The 24,910-nt window shown below is 46.1% G+C and overlaps 3 protein-coding genes and 1 long non-coding RNA gene across 7 annotated transcripts; 2 read left to right on the top strand and 2 right to left on the bottom strand.

The window, feature by feature from the left end:
• Positions 1 to 420: 420 nt before the first annotated feature.
• On the bottom strand, positions 421 to 2,808 carry LOC135244050 (eukaryotic translation initiation factor 4 gamma 1-like). The gene is made up of 4 exons (XM_064316250.1): positions 2,284 to 2,808; positions 1,765 to 2,091; positions 1,558 to 1,662; positions 421 to 1,254 (listed from the first exon to the last, which is right to left on the bottom strand). The coding sequence occupies exons 1-4, from the start codon at positions 2,647 to 2,649 to the stop codon at positions 421 to 423; spliced, it is 1,632 nt and encodes a 543-aa protein (XP_064172320.1). The 5' UTR covers positions 2,650 to 2,808.
• Positions 2,809 to 11,354: 8,546 nt separating this feature from the next.
• Positions 11,355 to 18,530, top strand: LOC135243688 (PAT complex subunit CCDC47-like). 4 transcript variants are annotated; one of them, XM_064315679.1, is made up of 10 exons: positions 11,355 to 11,493; positions 12,572 to 12,921; positions 13,479 to 13,559; positions 13,862 to 14,036; positions 15,176 to 15,297; positions 15,705 to 15,770; positions 16,691 to 16,792; positions 17,126 to 17,236; positions 17,521 to 17,606; positions 18,128 to 18,528. In XM_064315679.1, exons 2-10 carry the CDS (start codon positions 12,631 to 12,633, stop codon positions 18,225 to 18,227), a joined length of 1,134 nt encoding a protein of 377 aa, XP_064171749.1. In that variant the 5' UTR covers positions 11,355 to 11,493; positions 12,572 to 12,630; the 3' UTR covers positions 18,228 to 18,528. The 4 variants fall into 4 exon arrangements, with proteins under 4 accessions (XP_064171749.1, XP_064171751.1, XP_064171752.1 ...); XM_064315681.1 differs by having other exon boundaries at positions 17,521 to 17,610; positions 18,128 to 18,218; XM_064315680.1 differs by having other exon boundaries at positions 11,367 to 11,493; positions 12,623 to 12,921; positions 18,128 to 18,530.
• A 407-nt stretch (positions 18,531 to 18,937) lies between these two features.
• Positions 18,938 to 20,305, top strand: LOC135243689 (uncharacterized). Its single transcript, XR_010326752.1, has 2 exons — positions 18,938 to 19,437; positions 19,564 to 20,305. It is a non-coding gene; the product is annotated as an uncharacterized LOC135243689 (long non-coding RNA).
• Positions 20,306 to 21,866: 1,561 nt separating this feature from the next.
• On the bottom strand, positions 21,867 to 24,485 carry LOC135243540 (trichohyalin-like). Its single transcript, XM_064315456.1, has one exon. The coding sequence runs from the start codon at positions 24,340 to 24,342 to the stop codon at positions 21,997 to 21,999; it is 2,346 nt and encodes a 781-aa protein (XP_064171526.1). The 5' UTR covers positions 24,343 to 24,485; the 3' UTR covers positions 21,867 to 21,996.
• Between the last annotated feature and the right edge of the window lie 425 nt (positions 24,486 to 24,910).

Here is a 24,910-nt window from a genome sequence, read left to right as displayed (position 1 = left end):
TGGTATGTTAGGTTTGTATGTGTACTTGGTTACCAGGGAAGTATCATCGAATCAGCTGTTTCAGCTAAGGTCCTTTATGGCTAATTTTTAGCATAAATACTTCAGTTAAGAAATAAGTACTGCTACACATTTCAGCAAGAACATTTTTATTAGGCAATTGTTTACATGACACCAACAATTGTATTGATGAGAATTATACCACAATGCCATCTCTTTCAGCCTCTATAGCTAAACCTGGAGCTATGAACTGCCTTGGTCTCAAGCTGTTGGCTATCGCGGCTCCAAGCAGGGTGTGGCACCCCACGACCCCAGCGTTCCTCTCCTCTACGGTCCTGACGTTCGACATGACCCCAGCGTTCCTCTCCTCTACGGTCCTGTCGTTCCACATGACCCCAGCGTTCCTCTCCTCTATGCCCCTCGTCACAGACCAGCTCCTTCTAGGGTCTGACTCACATGACCCCAGCGTTCCTCTCCTCCACGGTCTTGTTGTTCCACATGACCCCAGCGTTCCTCTCCTCTACGGTCCTGTCGTTCCACACGACCCCAGCGTTCCTCTCCTCTACGGTCCTGTCGTTCCACACGACCCCAGCGTTCCTCTCCTCCACGATCCCGGCGTTCTCCACGGTTCCACTGCTGTTCTCTACCGTAGTATTGCTGTTGCCCACGGTTGCAGTGTCCCTCTCCTCCACGGTCCAGATGTTCTCCGCGGCTCCACTGCTGTTCTCTACCGTAGTATTGCTGTTGCCCACGGTTGCAGTGTCCCTCTCCTCCACGGTCCAGACGTTCTCCGCAGTTCCACTGCTGTTCTCTACCGTAGTATTGCTGTTGCCCACGGTTGCAGTGTCCCTCTCCTCCACGGTCCAGACGTTCTTCGCGGTTCCACTGATGCTCTCTACCGTAGAACTGGTGTTGTCCACGGTTCCAGCGTTCCTCGCCTCTACGGTCCTGCCGTTCCACACGACCCCAGCGTTCCTCTCCTCCACAGTCCCGGCGTTCTCCGCGGTTCCATTGCTGTTCTCTACCGTGGCCTTGGTATTCCCCACGGTTCCAGCGTTCCCCTCTACCGCGGTCCTGGCGTTCCCCATGGCTCCATTGCTGTTCTCCAGCACGGCACCTGGGGTCCCAGTTGTTCGCCTTGGTTCGGAGCTGCTGCTCCACCTTGGACCTCTCCTGCTGGGTCTCCAGCTGGGCATCACTGTGGACCTGGCTGATGGTTTTGGGCCCCTGGTTACTGTTCTTAGGGGCCCATTTATTCTGGGAGGGGGAAGGACAAATCAGACATCTGCTGTGTAATCTTCCACAGGTAGATACATACAGTGTTGCCCAAGAGATTAAAATAGAAAGGGTAAACAAATATAGGTATGACAGTAGCTGCATTATTAACCAAAGTACTTAGGTGAGTTGTTGCTTAACTTAACTGTCGAAGGCATCACAGTCGCCTCAATGAATGACAGGTGGAAGGAAATGAAAAGTCAAATAGAGAAGAGCGGGACTGAACACAAGTGGGGTGGAGCAGAGATAATTAGGGGTGGGGCTCAATAAAGGGGGGGTCAGTACCTGTCGCAGGTCCATTATATCTTGCAGCATGAAACGGATTCTGGATGAGGTCTTTCCCTCCTTCAGGATCTGCTCCATTTTACGCAAGTACTTATCGATATGGCACTGCAGACACAAAGAGGAGATGGACAGTTAGAGTATGTGTGTGTCCGTGTGTGTGTGTGTAGATTTCATTTTTGAGAGAGATACGGCCATGCTCTGCGGTACCTTGTTTTTATCGCAGTCCAGGTTCCGGCCGATGGTGGACAGCAGACAGCACAGGCACTCGAGTGCCTTCTCACCCTGGTTGTCCAGCAGAGTGGTAATGCACCTGTGCATTAGGAACTCCTCTGCCATCTCCAGGTTGAACAGCTCGCCCAGGAACTTCACGTTCCCGAGCGAGCGCCGGTGGCTGGTGGCGACGTTAGCCTCAAGCTCCTCTTTCGGTCGCAGAGCGCGCTCATTGACCAGATCAAACTCCACCCAGCAGCGATTCAGAATCGCCAGATGGAAATTAAGAGTGGCTTCCAGGCAGTCGTTGAGGGGGGCATTGAGCTGAGGGAGAAAGGACACCAGACCCATGTTTAGATCCAGGATTCTGCTGATGACACTGGACAGTCGGAAAAGGTTTGCGAAAGTCCATACAGACAGATCGCATGGGTCTTCTTATTTTCCCATTACATCATATAAAAATATATCAGCATCAAGTCTAGATGAATGATACTGGTCAGACATGGGCTGACTCACCTCCTTAAGGCGGTGGCACATCTTGGCATAAGTGCTGGCAAACTTGGGCTCGAAGATGGCCTTCTCGAAAACGATGTCGACAACGCCCTGGAGGCGTTCCGTGGTGTCAATGTTGAGCTCGGCCACCTGATTGACCAGCTGCTCAAACTTCTCCGGCGTCAGCTTGTTGAGGATGCTGCGCATTCGACGAAACAGCTCCTGAGTCACGGTCTTCTCAGGGTCCTGCTCAACCTTGTCTTTTTTAATTGAAGGCCTCCAGGCGTTTTCCACCTTGTGGAGCTTCACATCCTTGCTAAATGAAACACCGCTGATGATTTTGTGTGTTCCACTGTTCTGGACCTGCAATGAGATTCCAGGACCAAACATCTCAGAGGGCTGAGGGGCCTAAATCCCTGTTAACCTTGCCCCAGCTCCGTAATCAGTATGTCATTGTGTCAGTGTCATTGAACAAGGAGGACCTAATTAAGACCTTAAACTAGAAGGTACGTTCATCTATGAGCTGTGCACACAGGAAAGCAGCTTCTTCAGTAACATAAATTCTGAAAATTTCTGTTCTATGTGGATCTAAGATGACTGTTCCACCTGGTGATCTCAGCAGGACACTGTGTCCTCTGTGACAGCTGGCCTGTGTCATTTCACAGCTGGCTTGGTGTCAATTGCCACAGCTGGCTCGGTGTCATTCTCCACAGCTGGCTGATGACTCTCAAGCTGGCTCGGTTATTTCCGCTGGCTTGGTGTCATTCCCTGCACAGCTGGCTGGTGTCATCCGCACAGCTGGCTCGGTGATGCACAGCTGGCCTGATGACAGTTTCCTGCACGCTGGCTCGATGTCAATTTCCTGCACAGCTGGCTCGTGTCAATTCTGCACAGCTGGCTCGATGACAGTTTCCTGCACAGCTGGCTCGACGTTTCCTGCACAGCTGGCTTGATGACAATTTCCTGCACAGCTGGCTCAGTGTCAATCTCCTGCACAGCTGGCTCGATGACAGTTTCCTGCACAGCTGTCTCGATGTCAATCTCCTGCACAGCTGGCTCGATGTCAATCTCCTGCACAGCTGGCTCATGCAGTTCCTGCACAGCTGGCTCATGCATCCTGCACAGCTGGCTCGATGACAGTTTCCTGCACAGCTGTCTCGATGTCAATTTCCTGCACAGCTGGCTCGATGCAATTCCTGCACAGCTGGCTCGATGTCAATCTCCTGCACAGCTGGCTCGATGACAGTTTCCTGCACAGCTGTCTCGATGTCAATCTCCTGCACAGCTGGCTCGATGACAGTTTCCTGCACAGCTGGCTCGATGTCAATTTCCTGCACAGCTGTCTCGATGTCAATCTCCTGCACAGCTGGCTCGATGACAGTTTCCTGCACAGCTGGCTCGACGTCAATCTCCTGCACAGCTGGCTCGATGTCAATCTCCTGCACAGCTGGCTCGGTGTCATTCTCCTGCACAGCTGGCTCGATGACAGTTTCCTGCACAGCTGGCTCGATGACAGTTTCCTGCACAGCTGGCTCGATGTCAATTTCCTGCACAGCTGCTCGATGTCAATCTCCTGCACAGCTGTCTCGAGCAATTCCTGCACAGCTGGCTCGATGTCAATCTCCTGCACAGCTGGCTCGGTGTCATTCTCAACAGCTGGCTCGATGACAGTTTCCTGCACAGCTGGTTCGATGTCAGTTTCCTGCACAGCTGGCTCGATGTCAGTTTCCTGCACAGCTGGCTCGATGTCAATCTCCTGCACAGCTGGCTCGATGACAGTTTCCTGCACAGCTGTCTCGATGTCAATCTCCTGCACAGCTGGCTCGATGACAGTTTCCTGCACAGCTGGCTCGACGTCAATTTCCTGCACAGCTGGCTCAGTGTCAATATCCTGCACAGCTGGCTCGGTGTCCTGCACAGCTGGCTCGGTGTCAATCTCCTGCACAGCTGGCTCGATGACAGTTTCCTGCACAGCTGGCTCGATGACAGTTTCCTGCACAGCTGGCTCGATGTCAATTTCCTGCACAGCTGGCTCGATGTCATTTCCTGCACAGCTGGCTCGATGACAGTTTCCTGCACAGCTGGCTCGATGACAGTTTCCTGCACAGCTGGCTCGATGACAGTTTCCTGCACAGCTGGCTCGATGACAGTTTCCAGCACAGCTGGCTCGGTGTCAATCTCCACAGCTGGCTCGGCGTCCATTTCCTGCACAGTTGGCTCGATGTCCTGCACAGCTGGCTCTGATTCATTGTGGATGTTGGTGGGGGCATAATCGGTTGTCACAGGGGCGGTGTTCCTGCTCTCCTCAGCCTTCCTTATTTCCAACTGGTTCTCAAGCTCGGCATCTAGGTGGACCTGGTTGATGGTTTTAGGCACCTGTTCATCCCTCCTGGGGACCCAGTTATTCTGAAATATGTAAAGAGAAGAGAAGCTGTTACCTAATCCTCCATTACTACTGAAGAGATGGAGAGGGGGAGGGGGAGGGGGAGAGATAAGGTAGAGATGACAAAATGGTAAGAAATTATGACACTCACAGGCAGGCGAAAAAGAAGGAAGGAAATGATTTCTAAACACCCATGAACTGAGAGCTGCAACTGAGGACAAGAGGCGTGTTACCTGTCTCAGATCCATCACATCTTCTAGCATGAAGCGGATTCGGGAGGTGGTCTTCCCCTCATTTAAGATCTGCTTCAGCTTACTGAAACACCCGTCCAATTGAGGCTGCAGATACAGAAGGCAAGAGTGAGCATGCATGCGTTTCTGGGTGTGTATACAACAAGTGTTCATGCATTAGTGAGTTAGCCATGTAATACAATACCTTGACGTTCTCACAGTCCAGGATCGAGCCAGTGGTGGTGATCAGGCAGCAAGTGCACTCCAATGCCACCTCGCTCTGGGTGTCCAGAAAGGTGACGATGCACCCAAGGATGACAACGTCCCTCACCATGTCGAGCTTGAACAGTTCCCCAAGGAGCCTCATGCTGCCCACTGCCCGCCGGCGGTGGGCGATGACTTTGGTGCCAAGCTCCTCCTTCAAATGCTGCCTCCCTTCCTCCTGGACACAGGATGAGGTGGGTGAGGAAATTGAGGTCAGAGAAAGAGGAGGCAACATCAGTAAAGCACACAAAGACATTTGAAACTGCTCATTTCAATTTATGTGACTACTAGACTGGGAACATGCGCCTTCTGCTTATCATTGACTTTGTCCATTTACTAGGTGATTGGAGCATGCAAATGATTTGATCCAGACAGGCAATGCTCTTACCCAGTCCATACCCCCTTTCCATTCCCATTACAAAACCATCGATATCCTTGGTTCCGAACAATGCTCTAAAGTCCATTTACACAACTCCACCAGTGGTTACCATGTCAGTAGCATTCAGGTTCTGCCATTCCTTCTCCAGCATCTTGCCGTCTCCATTAACCTTAAAAAACTCCTTCCGACAGAGATGGAGCATCAGCAACCGGAAATTCAGGTTGACTGCCGGATCATCATTGCAGGGGACAGTGAGCTGAGAGACAGAAAAGAAAAAATCTGATTCCAGAACCTGCTGAGGAATCAAGTATGAGACTATGGCACCCCTTTAGAAGTAAAGGCCTATCTGTTAGTATAGGCAAGCTCTAAAGCATACATAGACAAGACTGGCGTACTCACCTCCTTAAGGCACTGGCACATCTTTGCATAGGTGCTGGTGAATTTCAGCTCGCAAATGGCTTTCTCAAATATCATGCTACCAATGCCCTCAAGGCGATCCTCGGTGGTCATGGAGAGCTCAGTGACTTGCTTCATGAGCTGCTCAAACTTATCTGGCGTCAGCTTGTTGAGGATGCTGCGCATTCGGCCAAACAGCTCATGGGTCTCTGCGGTCTCTGCGTCCTGCTCCACCTTGATGTTCTTAATAGAGGGCCTCCAGGCATTGTCCACCTTGTGGAGCTTCACGTCCATGCTGAATGAAACACCGCTGATGATTGTCCGTGTTTCATTGCTCCGGACCTGCAATTAGATTCCAGGACCAAACATCTCAGTGTAGGGCACAACAGGCAAGGACATTTAATTTGGTGGAACTGCCCCAGCTCCCAGCAAGAAGTGTTTGCCCCTTTTGAAAACAAGCTTATTATTTTGGATTGTAATACTCAAAAGCAAGAGAAGAGGGAGGTGTATTTCCTACATTTTGTGAAAAACAGGACGAGTGGTGGAACAGTACATAAATATTGTCATTTTGATTTAAGAAATGGATTTTGGAAACTGTTGACTAGATAGCTATTTGTTTGATATCACAGCTACCGAAATGTACTTGTAAAGTTGTGTAATAGTACCTAGGTTTTGTAATGTTGGTGGGTAGCTAGCTACCCAGACGCGTTTCTAGTGTTAATTACAGCGAGCTGGTGTGCACAATCGTACTACACACAAATTTTTTTAAAGCCTGTTATCTAACTATCTAAGAGCTACCAACAGTTGCTATGTGTTACATAAGACAATTTATGTAGTTAATTCATTCTAAAAGTATCACAATATATAGGCCTAACATGTTGGCTAATAATTTGGCCAGCTAAACCCTCGTGTTCAATCCTCAAGTATTATCTATCAACATGAAATATTATATTATTATCTGGCTGACTGCATATTTCAGTCAGTGATCATGCCCACCAGTGCACTAGCCACCTTCATCCAATCTTTCTATTTGGTAGCATATGGTATTAATTGGGTTCACAAAGATGAAGCTAACGCAACACTGTGTAGCATGAGATCGAGTATGAAGGCATTTGAGATAAAGCACCGTGATAACCTCCAGCTGGCTCTCCAGTTTGGTTTCTTCATGGATCTGACTGATGGTTTTTGGGCCCTGTTCACCCCTCCGGGAGACCCAGTTGTTCTGTAACACACAGGAAAAGAAGAAGGGTACCTGTTAGCTTATCCTTCTGTACTAACCTAAGAAGTGGAAATGGGATTGATATGAAAAATTAAGAGTTGACAGGATGGAAAAAATGATGAGGATAGTAAAGAAGCAGAAGAGAGCAAGGAAGGGTAGAGTATTTCTAAATGGTGAACTGAAGGTTAGAACTGAGGTCAAGAGGTGTGTTACTTGTCTCAGGTCCATCACATCTTGCAACATAAAACGGATTCTGGACGTGGTCTTCCCCTCCTTCAGGATACTCTCCATTTGAATGAAGTACCCATCCATTTGGGGCTGCAGATACAGAAGGCAGAGTGAACATGCCTGTGTTTTATACAATAAGTATAAGCTTTAGCTATAGCCATGCAGTATAATACCTTGATGTTCTCGCAGTCCAGGACTGGGCCAGTGGTGGTAATCAGGCAGCAGAGGCACTCCAATGTCTCCTGGCTCTTGGTGTCGAGAAACACGGCAATGCAACCATGAATGATGACATCCTTCACCATGTCGAGCTTGAATAGTTCCCCAAGGAACTTCATGTTGCCCACTGCCCGCCGGCGTTGGGCGACATCTTCAGATGACTTCTTCAGATGCTGCCTCTTGTTGTCCTGGATGAAGAATGGGGCAGTCAAGAGGAAACATCTCAGTACAACAGTTTATTTTTATTTGCAAACCACATGTTGTGAGTACCCTGGTCTGTGTGACTGCTTGCACTAAAGTCAGAATGTGTCCCCACACTGTCATCCACACATCACCCGTGGTTACCGTAGCAGCCGTGCTGGGATCCTGTTGGTTCTCTGCAGATGTTGTTGCATTGTCATGGAACTTGATAAACTCCTTGCGGCAAAGATGAAGCATCAGCAGATGGAATTTTAGGTTCTTTGATGGATCGTCACGGCAGGGCACAGTGATCTGAGATGGAAAAAAGGATTTTTAGGAAGGAACACCTTTGGGTTTATCCCAGAACCTACTGAAGGAACACACGGCAGCAAAGCTTATACAAGACAAGACAGCACGTGGCTTCTTCCTTCTTCAATGCATAATATTAGACACACTCACCTCCTTAAGGCAGTGGCACATCTTGGCATATGTGCCGGCAAATTTGGGTTCAGAAATTGCCTTCTCAAAGATGATGTTGCCAATGCCCTCAAGACGATCCTCGGTGTTCAAGGAGAGCTCAGCGACTTGCTTCATCAACTGCTCAAACTTCTCAAGTGTCAGTTTGTTCAGGATGCCGCGCATTCTGCCAAACATCTCCTGGGTCCCGGCCATCTCGGGGTCCTGCTCCCCCCAGTTCTTCTTAACCGATGGCTTCCATGCAGTCTCCGCCTTGTGAAGGTTGACATCTTCACTGAAGGAAACACAGCTGATGATTCTCCGTGTTTCCGTTCTCCTGCCTTGCTCTGAAATTCCACAAACAAGATTTAACGAGTTATAGCCTCCACAGCTCAGCATAAACAATAAATGGTGAAACAAAGTAAACACAATAAATTACACCTAAAACACATCAGTTTCTAAAGTTAAAAGTTGAAACTTGTGTGTAAATCACCCTGCCTACCTCTCCTCCTACGAATTTCATCCGGGACATCTGGTGGTGTAGTGACCAGACATTGGAGCTTCAGGAGCTCCTCCCGGGAATACAAGATCCGGGCAGGGACCCTGCCGGCGATCTGGTTGCGGCCGACCATGCACTGATCTCGTTTGATGTGAAATTCTCAGAAAGCTGGAATGGGGTACAGAAGACAAGTTTAACCCAAAAACAACACCCTGTTCAAGTCTGTTTACCCCCTTTATGTAGCTGATTTATTTAGTCATTTCTCTCAAAACAACAGGGAAATTAAGAGGGAAATTATGACAAAAGTTTTGTAAAATGAGGATGCATTGTGATTTTGATTTGGGCCAGCTCTAGCCTGATCAGGAGGTTTTAGCTATGCAAATTCATAAATAAGCATTAATACAATGTCTGTATAATGCAGACATTGAATTCAGTGTCTATAGCTTTTCTAGTAGTTTTGCATGCCTAACTGCATAAAGTTTCTAGTTAGCTGATAGCTAGCTAGTATCACTACTAACTAGGATTACCAGTTAATGCCCACAATTACAAGCTACACAAACTAGCAACTATGGGCAGTTAGTTTAAAAAAGTCACCATACAGTTAGCAGAACGTTATAGCTACCTGTTCGACTTAGAAAAATAAAATAGCATTTCTTCATAGCTAGACAGAAGCTGGCCAAGGGATGTATGTACTTTCATTACCACTGCACATGTGTTACTGAGGTACTTATTTTCTTATGAAATGAATAAATAATTTCTTAATGTATGAATTCATTTCAGTTTATGGCCAATCAATATGATAACCATATATCTAGTTATTATAATGCATGCATCTGTGCTAGTTACCTAGCCGTTTCAATACAGCCCTGGTAATTTATTTGCTAGAAACTAAAATTCCTTTTTGGCTTTACAAAACCCAAAGTGAGAGATTTATCCAACTTTGAAGAAATTTCAATTTTAACAGTACGGGCTGCCTATCAAGACTGCATAACATAATGCATAGCAATTAAAAAAAAAAAAAAAACACAAGAATTTTCCTCATGAATACATTTTGTTAATTTACTATAGGCTTGTACTAATGACCAGTTAATGTCCCAAGTAGGTAAACTTACCTGTTTTCATTCAAAAATGGTGCACTTAAATGAAAGTCTTCTTTGAATTTCCAATACAATTTTTTAAACGAATCTCGCCAAATTCCCATGAACTACGTTATAAACGTACCGCAATATATAGACGTCACCGATGTTAGAATATTGCATCACAGTAGGTAACACACCGAAATCATTCTATACTGTTACGTCACGTCACACTGCGTTCTGTGTTGTCATGACAATCTGGGATGCGTTCTGTACAGTTGAGCATTCGTTTTACCGTGGTTTACACAATCATGAATTTCAGCGTCGGTGGGGTACCCTAGTCACAGATGGAAGTCAGACACAGCTGCAGCAGATTGCGTGTATGCTAAACCCTCGCTTTAGCCCTGCAAAAAATATTTGTATCGTTACTTACTTCAATTGCAAATAAGCAAGGATACGCCAAGCTCTGTTAGCCTATCATCCTTGTAGCAGACAGCCTTATTAATTTTTAAAATATAATTTTCTGTCAGTTTTCACCAAGCAACATTTTAAATCTTTCTCTATCGCCCCTCACTTTTATGTTGTGAACCCATTTTAACTCATAGTGTGATTAAAAAACACAGCTCAACTCCATGAGGTGATTTTACATGCTAGGTCACACATGCCGAATTTGGTGAGAATCAGACAAACACTGCAGGAGAAACCTTTGTTTAAAAGATTTGTTTAAAAAAATCAAAAATCAAAATGGATGCAAATCAAACATGGCAGACTGTATTGGTCCTATGAGAAAATTTATTCAGAATGAAGAGGCATACCTGTGGAAGAAATTTGGTGCATGTATGTGAAACGGGATGGACGTAGTAATTTTTCAATGTTGCAATTTTGCACGTTGCACTATAGTGCCTAGAGTGTCAGTTGCATGTGTCTGATGCACAAAGCATTGGCAGTCAGGCTGGACATGCCTGCCAAACTCTTAGCATGGGAAAGGGGTTAAAATGTAGCAAAAGGAAGAAAAATGATAATAAGAAGAATATTCCTAAAAAAAACAATAGGGGCCCTACTCACCGTTAGTGCTTGCCCCCCTAATTAGATCATGTGTGCCAGCTGTCAACGAAATATAGGTCTATTGTATAGTCATCAACTAATTATATTTTGACCCTAACTGAAGGAGTTTCTGGCACTGTATATCCTGTACTTTAATTGAGACAGTTGGAAGTGCACTCACAGTGAAGAACATCAAAAAGTCTTAATATTCAGGACAACATCGAAAACAGACAGAACAGAGTTGCCCAGATGTTTTGTACTGGAATTGGCACCAGGACGCTTGATATAGTGCTGACTTTGTTGGTTTTAAATTGCATTTTAGATTTACCGTCAAACGACCTCAATGCCTCCAGAACCATGTCCTCCATTTAACTTTTAAAATGTCAATTATGTCAGAAACAGAAAGAATGCATTTCCCATATTAATCTAATGGTAGAATACCTGCTCTCAATCATTTTGTCGTTTTCCCGGTGCTATTGCTCTATCGCACTGACACTCCATGCAACAAATCAATCTGGATTGCATGTTAGATGACAGGCGCAGAGCACGTGTGTTGGGGGTTTAACTGTGACTGAAAGCATCAGACCCTTGGGTGTCACTCACCAGGAACACGCTTCTAAGCAATACTCGTAACGGTTGAGATCGAACTGGTCACTCAATACAGGTAGGCTATTTGGGGAACTAACCTGTAGCTAACGTTTGCTAGTTTAAGTTTAGCTTAGTTTAGATTTGTTTTGTTTAGCTACGCTGAGCAGCAAGCAGCAGCTCTTCCTTCAGTTGTGGCTGGTGATGTGATGGATCAGAGCTACATTCTCTACTTTGGATTTACTGCTTACTAAATACTTAATTGTGACACTGCTTTTCCATATGCACGTTTGTTAGCCAGATAAAATACTTATAATTAGCAAACTTACTTTATGTTAACGTTAACTAACTCCAGTTTAAAACAGCTGAATGAGCAAGCATGTAATTAGCAAGCATGTGTGTAGATTTTAATCTGTATGTTTCGCAAATGTAGCCTATGCCATTACGGAGTTGGGGCTTTATAAAGAAGAAATACGTTGGATGGTAAAAGACGTATACCTTATTACTGCTCTTTTTCTTAACATTTTTAAAGTCGGGACCCGAATTAGAAATGCTTTTTAAAACCGGGACTGGACTGGACTGCAGACTCATTTCGGGATCCACCTCATACATTCGCGCGAACCATTTTGGGTCCAGATAAATGGTTTAAGAAACACTGCTTTACAAGCTTTATTTATCTAAAAAATAAGCTGTAGAAGCCTGCAAAAAACGGTTGTGGAATAAGGATTTGGCTTTATTGTTACTAACAACACTTAGCTATGTAGGTTAGTTTGCAGTGCATGCACTTGATAATGGCAATGGACTTTAATGATAATGAATGAATTGTCTTAGGCCCTGTAAATTGCTACCACTTAAAATGTAATGGAAATAAAAATTGTTTGTGCTGCAGTAGTTGTAATAAAGGCTAACAAATTGGGTCATGGTGGAAATTACAAGGCTTAGGATTTGCCAGTGAATCCAATTAACCACTGTACCTGCTACTGGTCCTCTGAGCTGTGAGGATTTGAATGGGGGAAGTTTGGAACCTTTATTGCACAGACATAATCTCCAACCATCTGCTGATTTAGCAAGCCAAAATTGGGACTATTTAAAATGTATACGCAGAAAACATAGAGTGTTGCCAGTTTTCTCATTCCCTCTTTTTGCCCCTTCTGTAGATCAACCCGCTCCATCCTTCAGTGCTGCTCATTGGTTCATCTCTGTTCCAGCTGAGGCCATGCAAACTCTCTTCCTGCTCCCTGTCCTGCTGTTGCTCCTGCACGCCACCGGGGGGTGCTACAAGACCTGGGATGATAGTGAAGAGCTAGCCGAGTTTGATGAGGGTGACTTTGCAGAGTTTGAAGAGGCAGCTGAAGGCGCGTTGGCCGAGGCAGAGCCCAGCGGTAGGCTGGAGCTCAGGGAGGAGCTTGCCCTTGGGCTGGGGGAGGAGCCTGTTGTGGATCTGGGGGAGGAGCCTGACCTAGAGCCAGAGGAGGAGCAGGAAGAGTTTGAGAATGGGGAAATACCAGTGAGTGCATAGGGGAAAGCTAACGGGGCTCAGAAGCTTCTGTGTCTTGCATAGGCTCTAGAAACACACACATGCTCTGGTGCATGCAAGCACATGCATTTGCATTTCACTTCATAAAACTTACAAAGTTCATGACACTTCATGTTCTTAGGGATATTCACTCTGATTTAACTTACATCAGCAACCCTCACATAATGGTGTGGCTTTTGAGATTATTGAAATGACATAATCGCAACATTTAAAATAAATAAAAAATGGATGACTTGTTCTGGTTTTGTTTTTTGGTAGCAGTTAATTATGATGCCGTGTTTATGTCATATATGAAGTCATTTTATTATGTGTATCATGTTTTTATGGGCAGTGGCAGGATCAGGCATTAAGTTTCGGGGGTTTGAAATGCCAAACGGACAAAATGCTCAGGAGGTGGATCTTGCTGCTCAAGCAGTAGCACACCCGTGAACTGAATTTAGACAACTTTATGGAAGCCAGCTCACAAACTTACCTTGTATCTGTGTGCCGAGTTCTGTTTGACGTTTCTGCTGGTCTGGGTCCTGCAGGATGAAGACAGCAAATACGACGCCGAGGAGTTTGAGGGCTTTGAATATCCCTCCTTCAAAGACCCCATCAACGTTGTGACGGTAAGTATGTCCTGCACCACTGGTGCTGAACCTGGGGACTGTGTTGAACTGAGAAAGGTCAGTGTAGAGGACTCTACTGTATGACTGCTTGCGTCCCTGAAATACTACTCTCATGAAATTAACCGCCTCTCTACCTTTAAAGAGATTAAATAAATATGAGGGCTGAGTATTGACAGGTTCCTTGTGATGCAATTCATGGACTAAAAGACTACCCAATCTTAAATCTGCTTTAACCTGCATAGATTTACGTACGTTTTTATCCAGTTTTGCCTCGAAGCTGTAATTCCCCCTCTCTCCCCCAGGTGTCCTCGCTCCTGCAGACCCGCTGGGAAAATTACCACATAGAGATCATTTTGGTCATGGGGCTGCTTGCTTACATCATCGCTTACCTCATCGGCAAGAGGAGAAACAGCTGGCTGGCACAGGCCTGGTTCAGCTCACACCGGGAGCTCCTGGAGAGGAACTTCGCCCTCGTAGGTGAGAGCTGTGGGTTGGAGAGGGGACCCGGGGAAGCCTACAAGCTGGACTTCTAAATGTATCAGCGGAAGCAGGGTGTTTGTTCTCCATTCCAGTCCATTTGCATGCATTCACAGTATTGTCACTACACTGACTATAAGTCAGGCAATAAGAAAGTTGGTAAAAGTGCTATACAAGTGTGAAAGACAGAAACAGTGCTCTTTTTCCTTCCTCTCTGAATTTAGTGATTTTGTGTAGTTTGAGAAGCTGTGATATGAAATGAGGCAGAGTGGCAGTTAGTTAGCCCCGCTCACGTAGACCTACTAGCCTCTCTCACGTGGACCTGCTAGCCTCGCTCACGTGAGCCTGCTAGCCTGGCTCACGTGAACCTGCTAGCCTCGCTCACGTGAACCTGCTAGCCTCGCTCACGTGAACCTGCTAGCCTCGCTCATGTGGACCTGCTAGCCTCGCTCATGTGAACCTGCTAGCCTCGATCACGTGAGCTTGCTAGCCTCGCTCACGTGGACCTGCTAGCCTCGCTCACGTGGACCTGCTAGCCTCGCTCACGTGGACCTGCTAGCCTCGCTCACGTGGACCTGCTAGCCTCGCTCACGTGAACCTGCTAGCCTCGCTCACGTGGACCTGCTAGCCTCGCTCACGTGAACCTGCTAGCCTCGCTCACGTGGACCTGCTAGCCTCGCTCATGTGAGCCTGCTAGCCTCGCTCACGTGGACCTGCTAGCCTCGCTCACGTGGACCTGCTAGCCTCGCTCATGTGAGCCTGCTAGCCTCGCTCACGTGGACCTGCTAGCCTCGCTCATGTGAGCCTGCTAGCCTCGCTCACGTGAACCTGCTAGCCTCGCTCATGTGAGCCTGCTAGCCTCGCTCACGTGGACCTGCTAGCCTCGCTCATGTGAGCCTGCTAGCCTCGCTCATGTGGACCTGCTAGCCTCGCTCACGTGGACCTGCTAGCCTCGCTCATGTGGACCTGCTAGCCTCGCTCATGTGGGCCTGCTAGCCTCGCTCATGTGAACCTGCTAGCCTCGGTCATGTGAACCTGCTAGCCTCGCTCATGTGAACCTGCTAGCCTCGCTCTCGTGAACCGGCTAGCCTCGCTCATGTGAGCCTGCTAGCCTCGCTCACGGCCGTGTTTGTCCGCAGGTGATGACGGCTCTGGGGCGGAGGTGGTGAGCTCTGGGAAGCTGCTCCCGGTGAGCGAGCACATCTACAGCCTGTGGTGCTCGGGCCGGCTGTGCTGCGAGGGCATGCTCGTCCAGCTCAGGGTATGCGCCCGCCCGCCCGCCTGCTTCCTGTTCCTGTCCCCTCTGTCCCTCTCTCCTTGCCCTTGTGTCTTCTAATCGTTCCGTGGTTGATTCTGTCCACTTAATTTGAACACATTCTCTCTCTTTCACACACATGCACACACACACACACACAAGACATACACACATACACGCACACACACACACACACATGCACACAGACATACACACACTCACAGACACACACACGCACGCACACCCACAAAGCTATAAACTCATTATATTTCCCCATGTGTGAATGCCCATGCGAGCACTGTGATTCAGTGTATCAGTGATAATCCCCCAGACGGCCCTGTGGTCAGCAGGATTGTGTAATCAGCGGCGTGTGGAAGTGGGCGTGTCCTTATCCCTGTGTCTCTGTGCTGCAGCTGCTGAAGAGGCACGACCTGCTCAATGTACTGGCCAGGGTGATGAGGCCGGCCTGCGATCAAGTGGTGAGCCCACATTACTGCATACACCCCTCTCTGTGTGGTCCTGCATACACAATTATTATTCTAATGTGCGCACAAAAACACCAGTAAGCATTAACCTCATTTGCTCCTTCATCTGACATATCTCACATTCAGCAGGTATGGGCTGTAGGTTCTGGCTGTAGCCACATTGTATTATACAAGCCCTGTACATAAGCACATCTACTTAAGATATGGACATGTTATCAGCATACACACTTATAACTAATATTTAAAACTTTTCTCCAATGTCGATCTTTAATTGACCCTTTGTGTTCTTGATCCTCGGCCCAATCTTGGACTTTTGGATAAAAACAAATCCTCTGAGGTGCGTTCAAGTTCAGCGAACAAGGCGAACGTTTGCAAACTATTTCAAACTACTTCAAACTATTTCAGACTTTTCTTCGTTAGCTTTGTGTTCGCCGCGAACGTTTGCAAACATAAGCGAACGGTCTGAAAAGGTGGTTTGCGGCGAACAAAAATGGACACTGGACTGAGGGAAATGTTCCCAGTCGGGTATTTCAATTGAAGATGCCGCAGTGTGATCAGTTTTTTTCAATAATGTTATTGCTAACGCTGGCCAATGTTATTGTTCGCTAGCTAGCTATTTTTTTTTATCATCGATGATCACAGAAGCGGCTGTGAGTACAAACGCTCTCGTCGCCATGTCTGTTATTGTTTAATGCAAGCGATTTGGAATGTTCGTAAAAAACCGTTCAAAATGAAACGTTCAAAGAAAACATGTTCGCCACGAACATTCGCCTCTGTTCGCTGAACTTGAACGCACCTCAGTTCAGTGGCGTCCTTCTCCGAGTGTATTTGTTATTCCAGTGAGTCTGTAGCGGCGGGGTGGTGGCGATTTCGGGCCGGGTGATTGACAGCCCAGCGTCTTTTCCCCCTCGCAGCACGTGAAGGTCACCCTGAGCGAGGAGGACATGGACACGTTTGTGTTTGCGCTGGGCACCAGGAAGGCCTTGGCTCGCATGCAGAAGGAGATGCAGGATCTGGTGAGGGAGTCTGAGGGAGAGAGTGCAATAAAATTGTCTAAGGTCCTCAGTAGTGTAGTAACTCATGAAAAGGGTTTTGGACATGAGAAAATAGAGCAATAGCAAGCGTCTGACATACACAAAGCATACCCTCTGTGCACATCTGTAAGAACAAACAGCACAATCCCAAAAAATCTGTCTACCTACCAAATTATAGATACCACAACGATGGCAAGTTATAATAATACTATGATTGACACGTTTCACTAAAACAAAACAAACCATGTTCCTAAGTGGTGCTACCCAATTGTGTCCTCATTCGTTGAGTGTGTTTTTTGTGTTGTGTCCTGACAGAGTGAACTTTGCGGTGATAAGCCGAAGTCTGGGGCGAAGTACGGGCTTCCTGAGTCCCTGGCCATCTTGTCGGAGATGGGAGAGGTGACCGAGGGAGTACTGGACAGCAAGGTGAGGGGCGGAGCTATGTACAGAAGCACCCTGTCAGAAACACATCATATACGTGGACTGAGAGAATGTGGTCCTGTTTTATTGGCTAAGGCATCTAATTCACTCACAATATACCAGTGCACATTCAAGGCTCGTAGCTGTGCTTCATCTGCCTTTTGTTTATTGCTCTGCTTCAATATGCTTGAAATATACTGAAGAGAGGCAGGTCCGAGATGCGACTCTCTTCTCTGTCCTCAAGTGTACCATCTCTCTCTCTTTCCCTCCCTCCCAACCCTTCCTTTCAGTTTTCTCATTACCTCGTCAATCATGCTGACAAGATTGAGTCCATCCATTTTTCAGACCAATTCTCTGGTTCAAAGCTTATACAAGAGTATGTGAGTCTGTCGGGTGTGCATTCACTGCTCCCTTCCAGTAGCCATAGCGTAGAGATGGGATGTGGTGTGTGGAGAGGGGATGTGAGGTGTGTGGAATGTTGATCTGTAGAGAGGGGATGTGAGGTGTGTATAGAGGGGATGTGAGGTGTGTGGAGAGGGGATGTGTGGTGTGTGCAGAGAGGATGTGTGTTGTGTGGAGTGGGGATATGTGGTGTGGAGAGGTGATGTGGTGTATGGAGAGGAGATGTGGGGAGGGGATGTGAGGTGTGTGTAGAAGGGATGTGTGGTGTGTGGAGAGGGGATGTGTGGTGTGTGCAGAGAGGATGTGTGGTGTGTATAGAGGGGATATGGGTTGTGTGGGGAGGGGATGTGGTGTGTGTGTGGAGAGGTGATGTGTGGTGTGTGCAGAGAGGATGTGTGGTGTATATAGAGGGGATGTGATGTGTGGAGAGGGGATGTGGGGAGGGGATGTGAGGTGTGTGGATGCATATGTGAGCTTGCACTGCCTGTTTTCCAGGGATGGTCAGCCCTTAAAACTCCCTGAGACCAAGAAAACACTTCTGTTTACATTTAATGGTAAGAAATTAATTATTGATAAATACTTTGTAGATGCTTAGTTGATATTTAATAAAGTTAGTCTGTGTGTGGTAAGGCCAAACTGAATGTGAATGTCACACAAGGATGAAATAGACAATGCTGAGAAATGGGTAGCTTACAACAGTATAACAGTCTGTTACAACAGTATTAGAATTTATCAGTGCGGAAATCCTGGTTTTCTTTATAATAACATATTTATTAATCTTTCAACATGTGGATTAATCTTCAAAAGTGAATGTTAGTGATTGATATTGCAGTTACTCAAACTGTGTTGTGCAGTCATAAGTGCTCACTATTCTCTCACTGTCAAAAACATTAATGCTAAATATTTACCTAAAAAAAGCCACAAGGCCAGCTAGGTCTGTCACCAATGAGCTCATGCTTGCCGTTTTACAAGGGGTTTTCCATTGTGAGGATTATAGCTGATTCTCAATAGCAGTGAGTTGTTATGTGCAGTGTGTGGGAGTCTCCCTGGACTCCTTGTCCTCAGCTTGGCTGATCGATAATTTGTTAAGAGGTGATCCATTTTCACTGCAGGACCTTTCATAGTTGTTGAGGTTCTCATATTTCTGTGTTGGTCTGTGTGTGTGTCTATGTGCGCAGTTGCCTGGGAAAATGGGATGTGACTTATGTCTCTCCAAGACATGGCTCCTACATGCTTGCGTGCTCTGAATTGGTTCTGTACATGATGTAAGTGTGTGGTTGTGGGGCCGTAAAAGGTGTGATGCACATTTTAAACCACTGCAGCGCACCATTTTGTATGTGTGTGTGTGTGTGTGTGTGTGTGTATATATGTGTCTTTGGTGTTTGTGTCTGTGTGTGTGTCTGTGTGCTTGTCGATGTCTGTTCTTTGGCAGTTTCGAATGTGTGCATGTGTGTTACTTTGTGGATGTCTCTCTGGCACTTTCTTACATGTGCGTGCGCGTACATGCTTGCGTGTCTGTGTGTATATGTGTGTGTCTGTGTGTATGTGTATATGTGTGTGTGTGTGCACATGTGTGTGTGTGTGTGCACGTGTGTGTATGTGTTTGTGTGTGTGTGTGCATGCTCTGGGGTCCGTAGGCGAGACAGAAAGCAGAGAGGAACCGCATGCGCGTGGAGAAGAACTTCCTGAAACAGACGCACGCGCGGCGGCAGGAAGCAGCGCAGACGCGCCGCGAGGAGAAGAGGAGGGTCCAGAAGGAGAAGATAATGAAGGAAGAGGACCCTGAGAGACAGCGCCGCCTGGAGGTGAGGCGCTGCAACAGCAAGTACCAAGCACGACCTTTGGAGCAGGCATAATGTTCAGAGGTCATTCTATGACCCACCCACACCTCTCTCTCTCTCTCTCTCTCTCTCTCTCTCTCTCTCTCTCAGGAGGCTGTGCACCGTAGAGAACAGAAGAAGTTGGAGAAGAAGCAGATGAAACATATCAAAGTCAAAGCCATTTGAGTATGAACAGCCTGAGGAACCCGCAGCCTGGAGAGCGCTGGGCTCGAACTAGCCTACGGTACCCTGTTGCATTCCGTAAGCTGGCTCCAGCCCCTCATCTTACATGAGCGTTCTTTCTGTAGCAACAGAAACGTCCTGTCCAATCAGCCGTTTCACCGGCGAAATGTTTGGCTCTTCCATTCTACTTAGCTATCCACACGTTTTAACTTGCAACGATACTTTTAATGATATTTCCACAAACTTCAACAATTGTGTGAACCAAATGCGAGTGCACACACAACAGGCACACGCGCACACACACACACACACACTGGCAGAGTAAGCCTTGAGTGGTCTTGCTGAGCTCAACCACTGCTCTGAAGAAAAATATTTCGTATTTCATTGTGCGAAATTGTGTAGTGGATGTTATTGCTGTGGGTGGGTCTGTTCATTTTGAGGGATTTTATTTTTGTTTTCTTTGGGTTTCTAGTGCCTGAGCATTAGAGGAGCTACATACAGCTTAGTGGCTTTTCTGTAAAAAAAAACAAAAAATAAAAACATCTGATAAAGTATGCTGAAGTCTACGGACTGTATGAGCACTGTGCTTGATGCTCATTTTTATCCTTTATTTTCATGTTTGTGTGCTGCTTGTTGTAATTGAAATACATTTGCTCATATATACTGCTAAGTTTTTTTGCGTCTGTGTATGTGTTTCTTTGTCGTCATTACTTTCATGTGTGTGCCCATGTGTTTGTGTGTCTGTGTGTTTGCGGAGGTCTCTCTTTCTCATATGGATGTGTGTGTGTGTGTGTGCGCGTGTGCGTGTGCGTGTGTGTGTCTCTCTCTGGTGCTTTTTCCTGTGTGGAAACGTTTTAATATAAATACAATTGCGCATACACAAATTGTTAAATTACTTGTATTCAGTTTTTTTTTAAATTGAAAAGTGAGAACATACAGTGAAAATTTATTTTAATATTCTGAAATGTAATTTAGTGGAAAATTACTTGCACACCAGTCTCCCTGAAGAGTAGGCCTCTCACCACAGACACTATGTGGGCAGCAGCTGTCCTCCAACTCCACCGTATACCCAAAAGCATTATGGGTACGGTGTGAAAACTCACTTGGCAATCTGTTATCAGCTGTAGGTAATCAGAAACCTTTGGGGCCCTGGCCCTGAACTGAACAGGTGCTGACTCCAGTCGTGTCCTTCATTCCACCTGTGAGAACCGCATAGAGACTGAGTTTATAGCACATGTGAGTGCACAGGTTGGTTAAGTATGTAGAGTCTATACGTTGTTTATATATTGAGATCATGGAGTATGGATTTGAGATTGCTGAGTATGAATTGATTTTAGATTGCACATGGGTTTATGGGTTTGAGTTTACTGAGTATGAATTTGGGTTCATAGATTGAGTATTTACAGAAAGAGTTTGAGTTTTAGAATGTGGTTTTATAGATTTGAGCAATTATAATATGTGTTTGAGTTTACAGAGAGTGAATTGTGTTTAGAGGGTATTAATTTGTGTTCATGGAGTATCGTTTCTGTGTATAGATTAACTAGTTTTAGAGTTTGTAGATTCAAAAGGATGATTGGAATTGGAATTGGAAAACAAATATCATACTGTAGATTTTCCAGGTAAAAAAAACTTTATTTTTCAAATATTTCATTTACTGTAAGTAAATATGCTGGAAACTTGATTTTTCTTCCAAAACACAGGTTTTTCAGTCAGTGGTTCACTAAGAAATCAGGTAACCTGAACTTCAAATACCCCACAGGTTTACAGTTTCAAAATCATTTTTCAAATTATTTTCCTAATATAATGTCTCATACGTGAACTTAACCCAGCTGTCAGACTGCAGTGCAGGATGAATGAGAAAGCGTGTTATTTAAACTTTAATTTAAGAATAACAGGATATTATGTGTGTATTATTATTTTTGTTTTATTTATGCAATCAACAAATGAATATGTTTTTTTACAAAAACCATTTCACTGCATTCAAGAAAATGTTCATTCAGATACAGTCTTTGATATTCAGATACAGTCTTTGATATTCATGGCAACATTCAAAATCTGGGAACACATCTTATTACTGCACAAATTCACGTCATGTCATGCTTGAGTGATAAATTTCACACAAGACAACAGATTATAATAAAATGAGTTAGAGCCTGACTGAAGCCTTACAGAAGCCGGGCAAACTTCTCTTATTTATCGATCTGTGGGGGATCTGCGGGGATCTGGGGGGATCTGGGGGGATCTGCGGGGATCTGGGGGGGATTTGAGGGGGATCTGTGGGGGATCTGCGGGGATCTGGGGGGATTTGAGGGGGATCGGCAGGGGATCTGAGGGGGATCTGCGGAGATGGGACCGGTTCTCTTACGCCTCACCTTCGTGCCCCACTTCCACCATCTCTTTTCCCCTCTTCCTGTTTGCTCTCTGAAACCTTTTCTTGGTATTTTTTTTGTCTTTTGCCTCTTCAGCCTTCTCTCCGTCCGCCTTCTCCGGTTTCAGTCGTTTCTCTCTCCTTTTTTGGTCCCTCTCTGTGTTTTTCGAATCCCCCCTTTCCCCTTTCGTCGATTCCTCCTTTTCTTGGTTTTTAGTTTCCTCCTTTTCTTGGCTTTTAGTATCCTTCGTTTCCTCCTTTTTCTTCTTGTCGTGGCCTTTCCTCTCCTTTTCTCCCCTCTTTGTCTCTCCTTCTGTTTTTGAATTTTCCTCTTCCTGACTTTTCAAATCCTTTCTTTCTTTCCTTTTCTTTTTATAATGGTCTTTCCTTTCACTCTCTTTCTCTGTCCTTTTCTCCTCCTCCAGTTCTTTCATTCTTTTCTCCTCGCATAGCGCCCTTTGCTTTTCTCTTTTTTTCCTGGCCTCCTCTCTTCTCTTCTCCTCTTCCTTTTCTTTGGTCTTTCTCTCCTTCTCCTGAATTCTCTTTTCTCTTTCTCTCTTCCTCATTTCCTCCTCTCTCTTCACTTCTTCCTCTTTCTCGTTCTTTTTCTTCTCCTTCTCCTGAATTCTCTTTTCTTTTTCTCTCTTCCTCTTTTCCTCCTCTCTCTTCAATTCTTCCTCTTTCTCTTTAACTTTCCTCTCCCTCTCCAGATTTTCTTTCTCCTTTTGCCTCCTTCTCCGTTCCTCCAATCTTTTTTGCTCTTCCTCTTTTTCTTTTAACTTCCTCTCCTCCTCCTGAGTTCGCTTCTCTTCCCTTTCCCTCTGCTTGGCTTCGTTGAAAAGCCTTTTCTCCTCCTCCTTTTCCTTCTCCCTCCTGTCATTCTCCTTCATTTTCATCAGCCTTTCCCTCCGTCTCTGCTCCTCCCACTGATGCTTCTCCTCCATCTTTTCCTTCTCCATCATCGCCTTCTCTTGGATTTTGCTCTCTCGCTCTTTCCTTCTCATTCCCACCAGCTGCATTCTCTCCTCCTCCCTCTGTTGCTCTTTCTTCATCTTTTCCCGGAGTTTCTCCTCCCTCGCTCGCCTCAGCTGTTCCTCCGCCCGCGCCTTCTCCCCCTTCTCTCTCTCCTTCCTCTGCCTGTCCTCGACGTTCCTCTCCTCCAGCTCTCTCCTCAGCTCTTCCTCCGCCTGCTTCCTCTCGTGCTTTCGCTTCTCCCTCCTCATCCTCTCCTGGAATATCCTCTCCTGCGTCTCTCTCCTGGACTCCTCCTTGGTGTTCTGTTTGTTCCAGCCTTCCCTCTCTTTCTCCGTCCGCTTCTGGAGCACCCGCTCCCAGTCCGTCCTCCTCTGTTCCTCCGCTTGCCTTTTCTTCTCCTCCTTCTCTAACTGCCTGGCCATCTCCTGTATCTCCCTCTCCAGTTGTTTTCTGTTCTTCTCGTCCTCCCTTAGCCTCTTCTCTTCCTCGGCTCTCCATTTCCCCTCGGCCCTCTCCTTCTCTTTTTTCTCCCACTCCAGGAGTCTCTTCTTCTCCCTCTCTCTCGCTATGCGATCCTCCAGCTGCCTTTTGGCCTCCCTCTCTCTTCTCGCCGTCTCCTCGATCCTCCTTTCGTTTTCCCTTATGAGCTTTTCCTCCACCTGCCTGTTCCTCTCCTCCTGCTCTTTCTGTTCTGTCTCCAGGATTTGCCTCCTCCCCCTGTCTCTCCTTTTCTGTTCCTCTACCCTCTTCCTCTCTTCCTGCTTTTCGCTGATCATCTTCTCCAGCTTCCTCATCTCCCTCTCCACCTTCTCCAGCTCCTTCAGTTGTCTTTTCTCCTCTTCCTCCTGCCGGGCTTTCTCCTGAATCTCTCTTTTCTGCCTCTCCCTCGCCTTCTGCTGCTCCACCCACCTCTTCGTCTCCGCCTTCTCCTTCCTCTCTTTCTGCAGGATTTTGTTCATCCTCTCGATGATCTTCTGCTCCTCCAGCTCGATTCTTTCCTTCTCCTTCTCCTTCTCCCTCTCCTTCCTCTCCTGCTCTTCCCTTCTCTTCTCCCTTTCTCTCTTTTTCAGTTCTTCCGCTAACAGTCTCTCCTGCAACCTTTTTTTCCTCTCCCATTTCATTCTGTTCTTCCCTTTTTTTCTCCTCCTTATTCTCAGAGGTGTATTAGGGCAAAGAACCTCTTTGCAAACAGGTAGCTGGGAAACAGTCCCATGGGAATGAGTGTGGCTCTGCGATACGAAAAGTACAATCATTACAGGAGGTAAGTACAATGCTCCAGTTGCTCTGTTCCACTGGACGCAACAAGCTATCACTGAACTTTTACTTCCCCTGTCTGTCCCATATGTGTACCTATATGTGTTCATTTTTTATCACAGAGGAAAGAGTGGAGTGGTTTTCAGCCAGTGCAAATTTACTCAGACCTTCAAAGAATAGACTTCTGTTGTTTTTTTTTTAGATATCAAACTTTGTGATTTCAAACTTTCTGAAGTTCCATAGCATGGCACTGTTTTGCACTGCAGATGAAGTAGTTTTTACTTGTAAAAAAGTAATTTCAGGTCATAACAGAAGCCTATAATTCTAGATCTTGGATTATATTTTAATCAGATTTAAATTTAAATGGCTGTTAGATGGTTATTCCAACTTGTATTTATTGATTTCTAGAAACAGATGGGTAAATATAGTTAGCAAACTAGCTATCATTGCCATAAAGTTGAATGAATACAAATCACTGGGCAGACAGGATCCAAGTAGGCCACAACACTGTATTTCCATTTATCTCATCACTTACACTATGCTTGCCAGCTTGTTCATGTTATTTGCAGCTAGCTATAAACACATTTGTTTGGGACAGTTGGTCACATCACATACGACCAATACCACCAGCTAGCTAGCAAGCTAATTTGTATCCTCTAAGGAAATAGGTTGCTGGCA

Source organism: Anguilla rostrata, chromosome 17 (assembly GCF_018555375.3).
Source record: "Anguilla rostrata isolate EN2019 chromosome 17, ASM1855537v3, whole genome shotgun sequence".
NCBI classification, from domain to species: Eukaryota; Metazoa; Chordata; class Actinopteri; order Anguilliformes; family Anguillidae; genus Anguilla; species Anguilla rostrata.
This window is presented reverse-complemented; position numbering and strand designations above follow the sequence as displayed.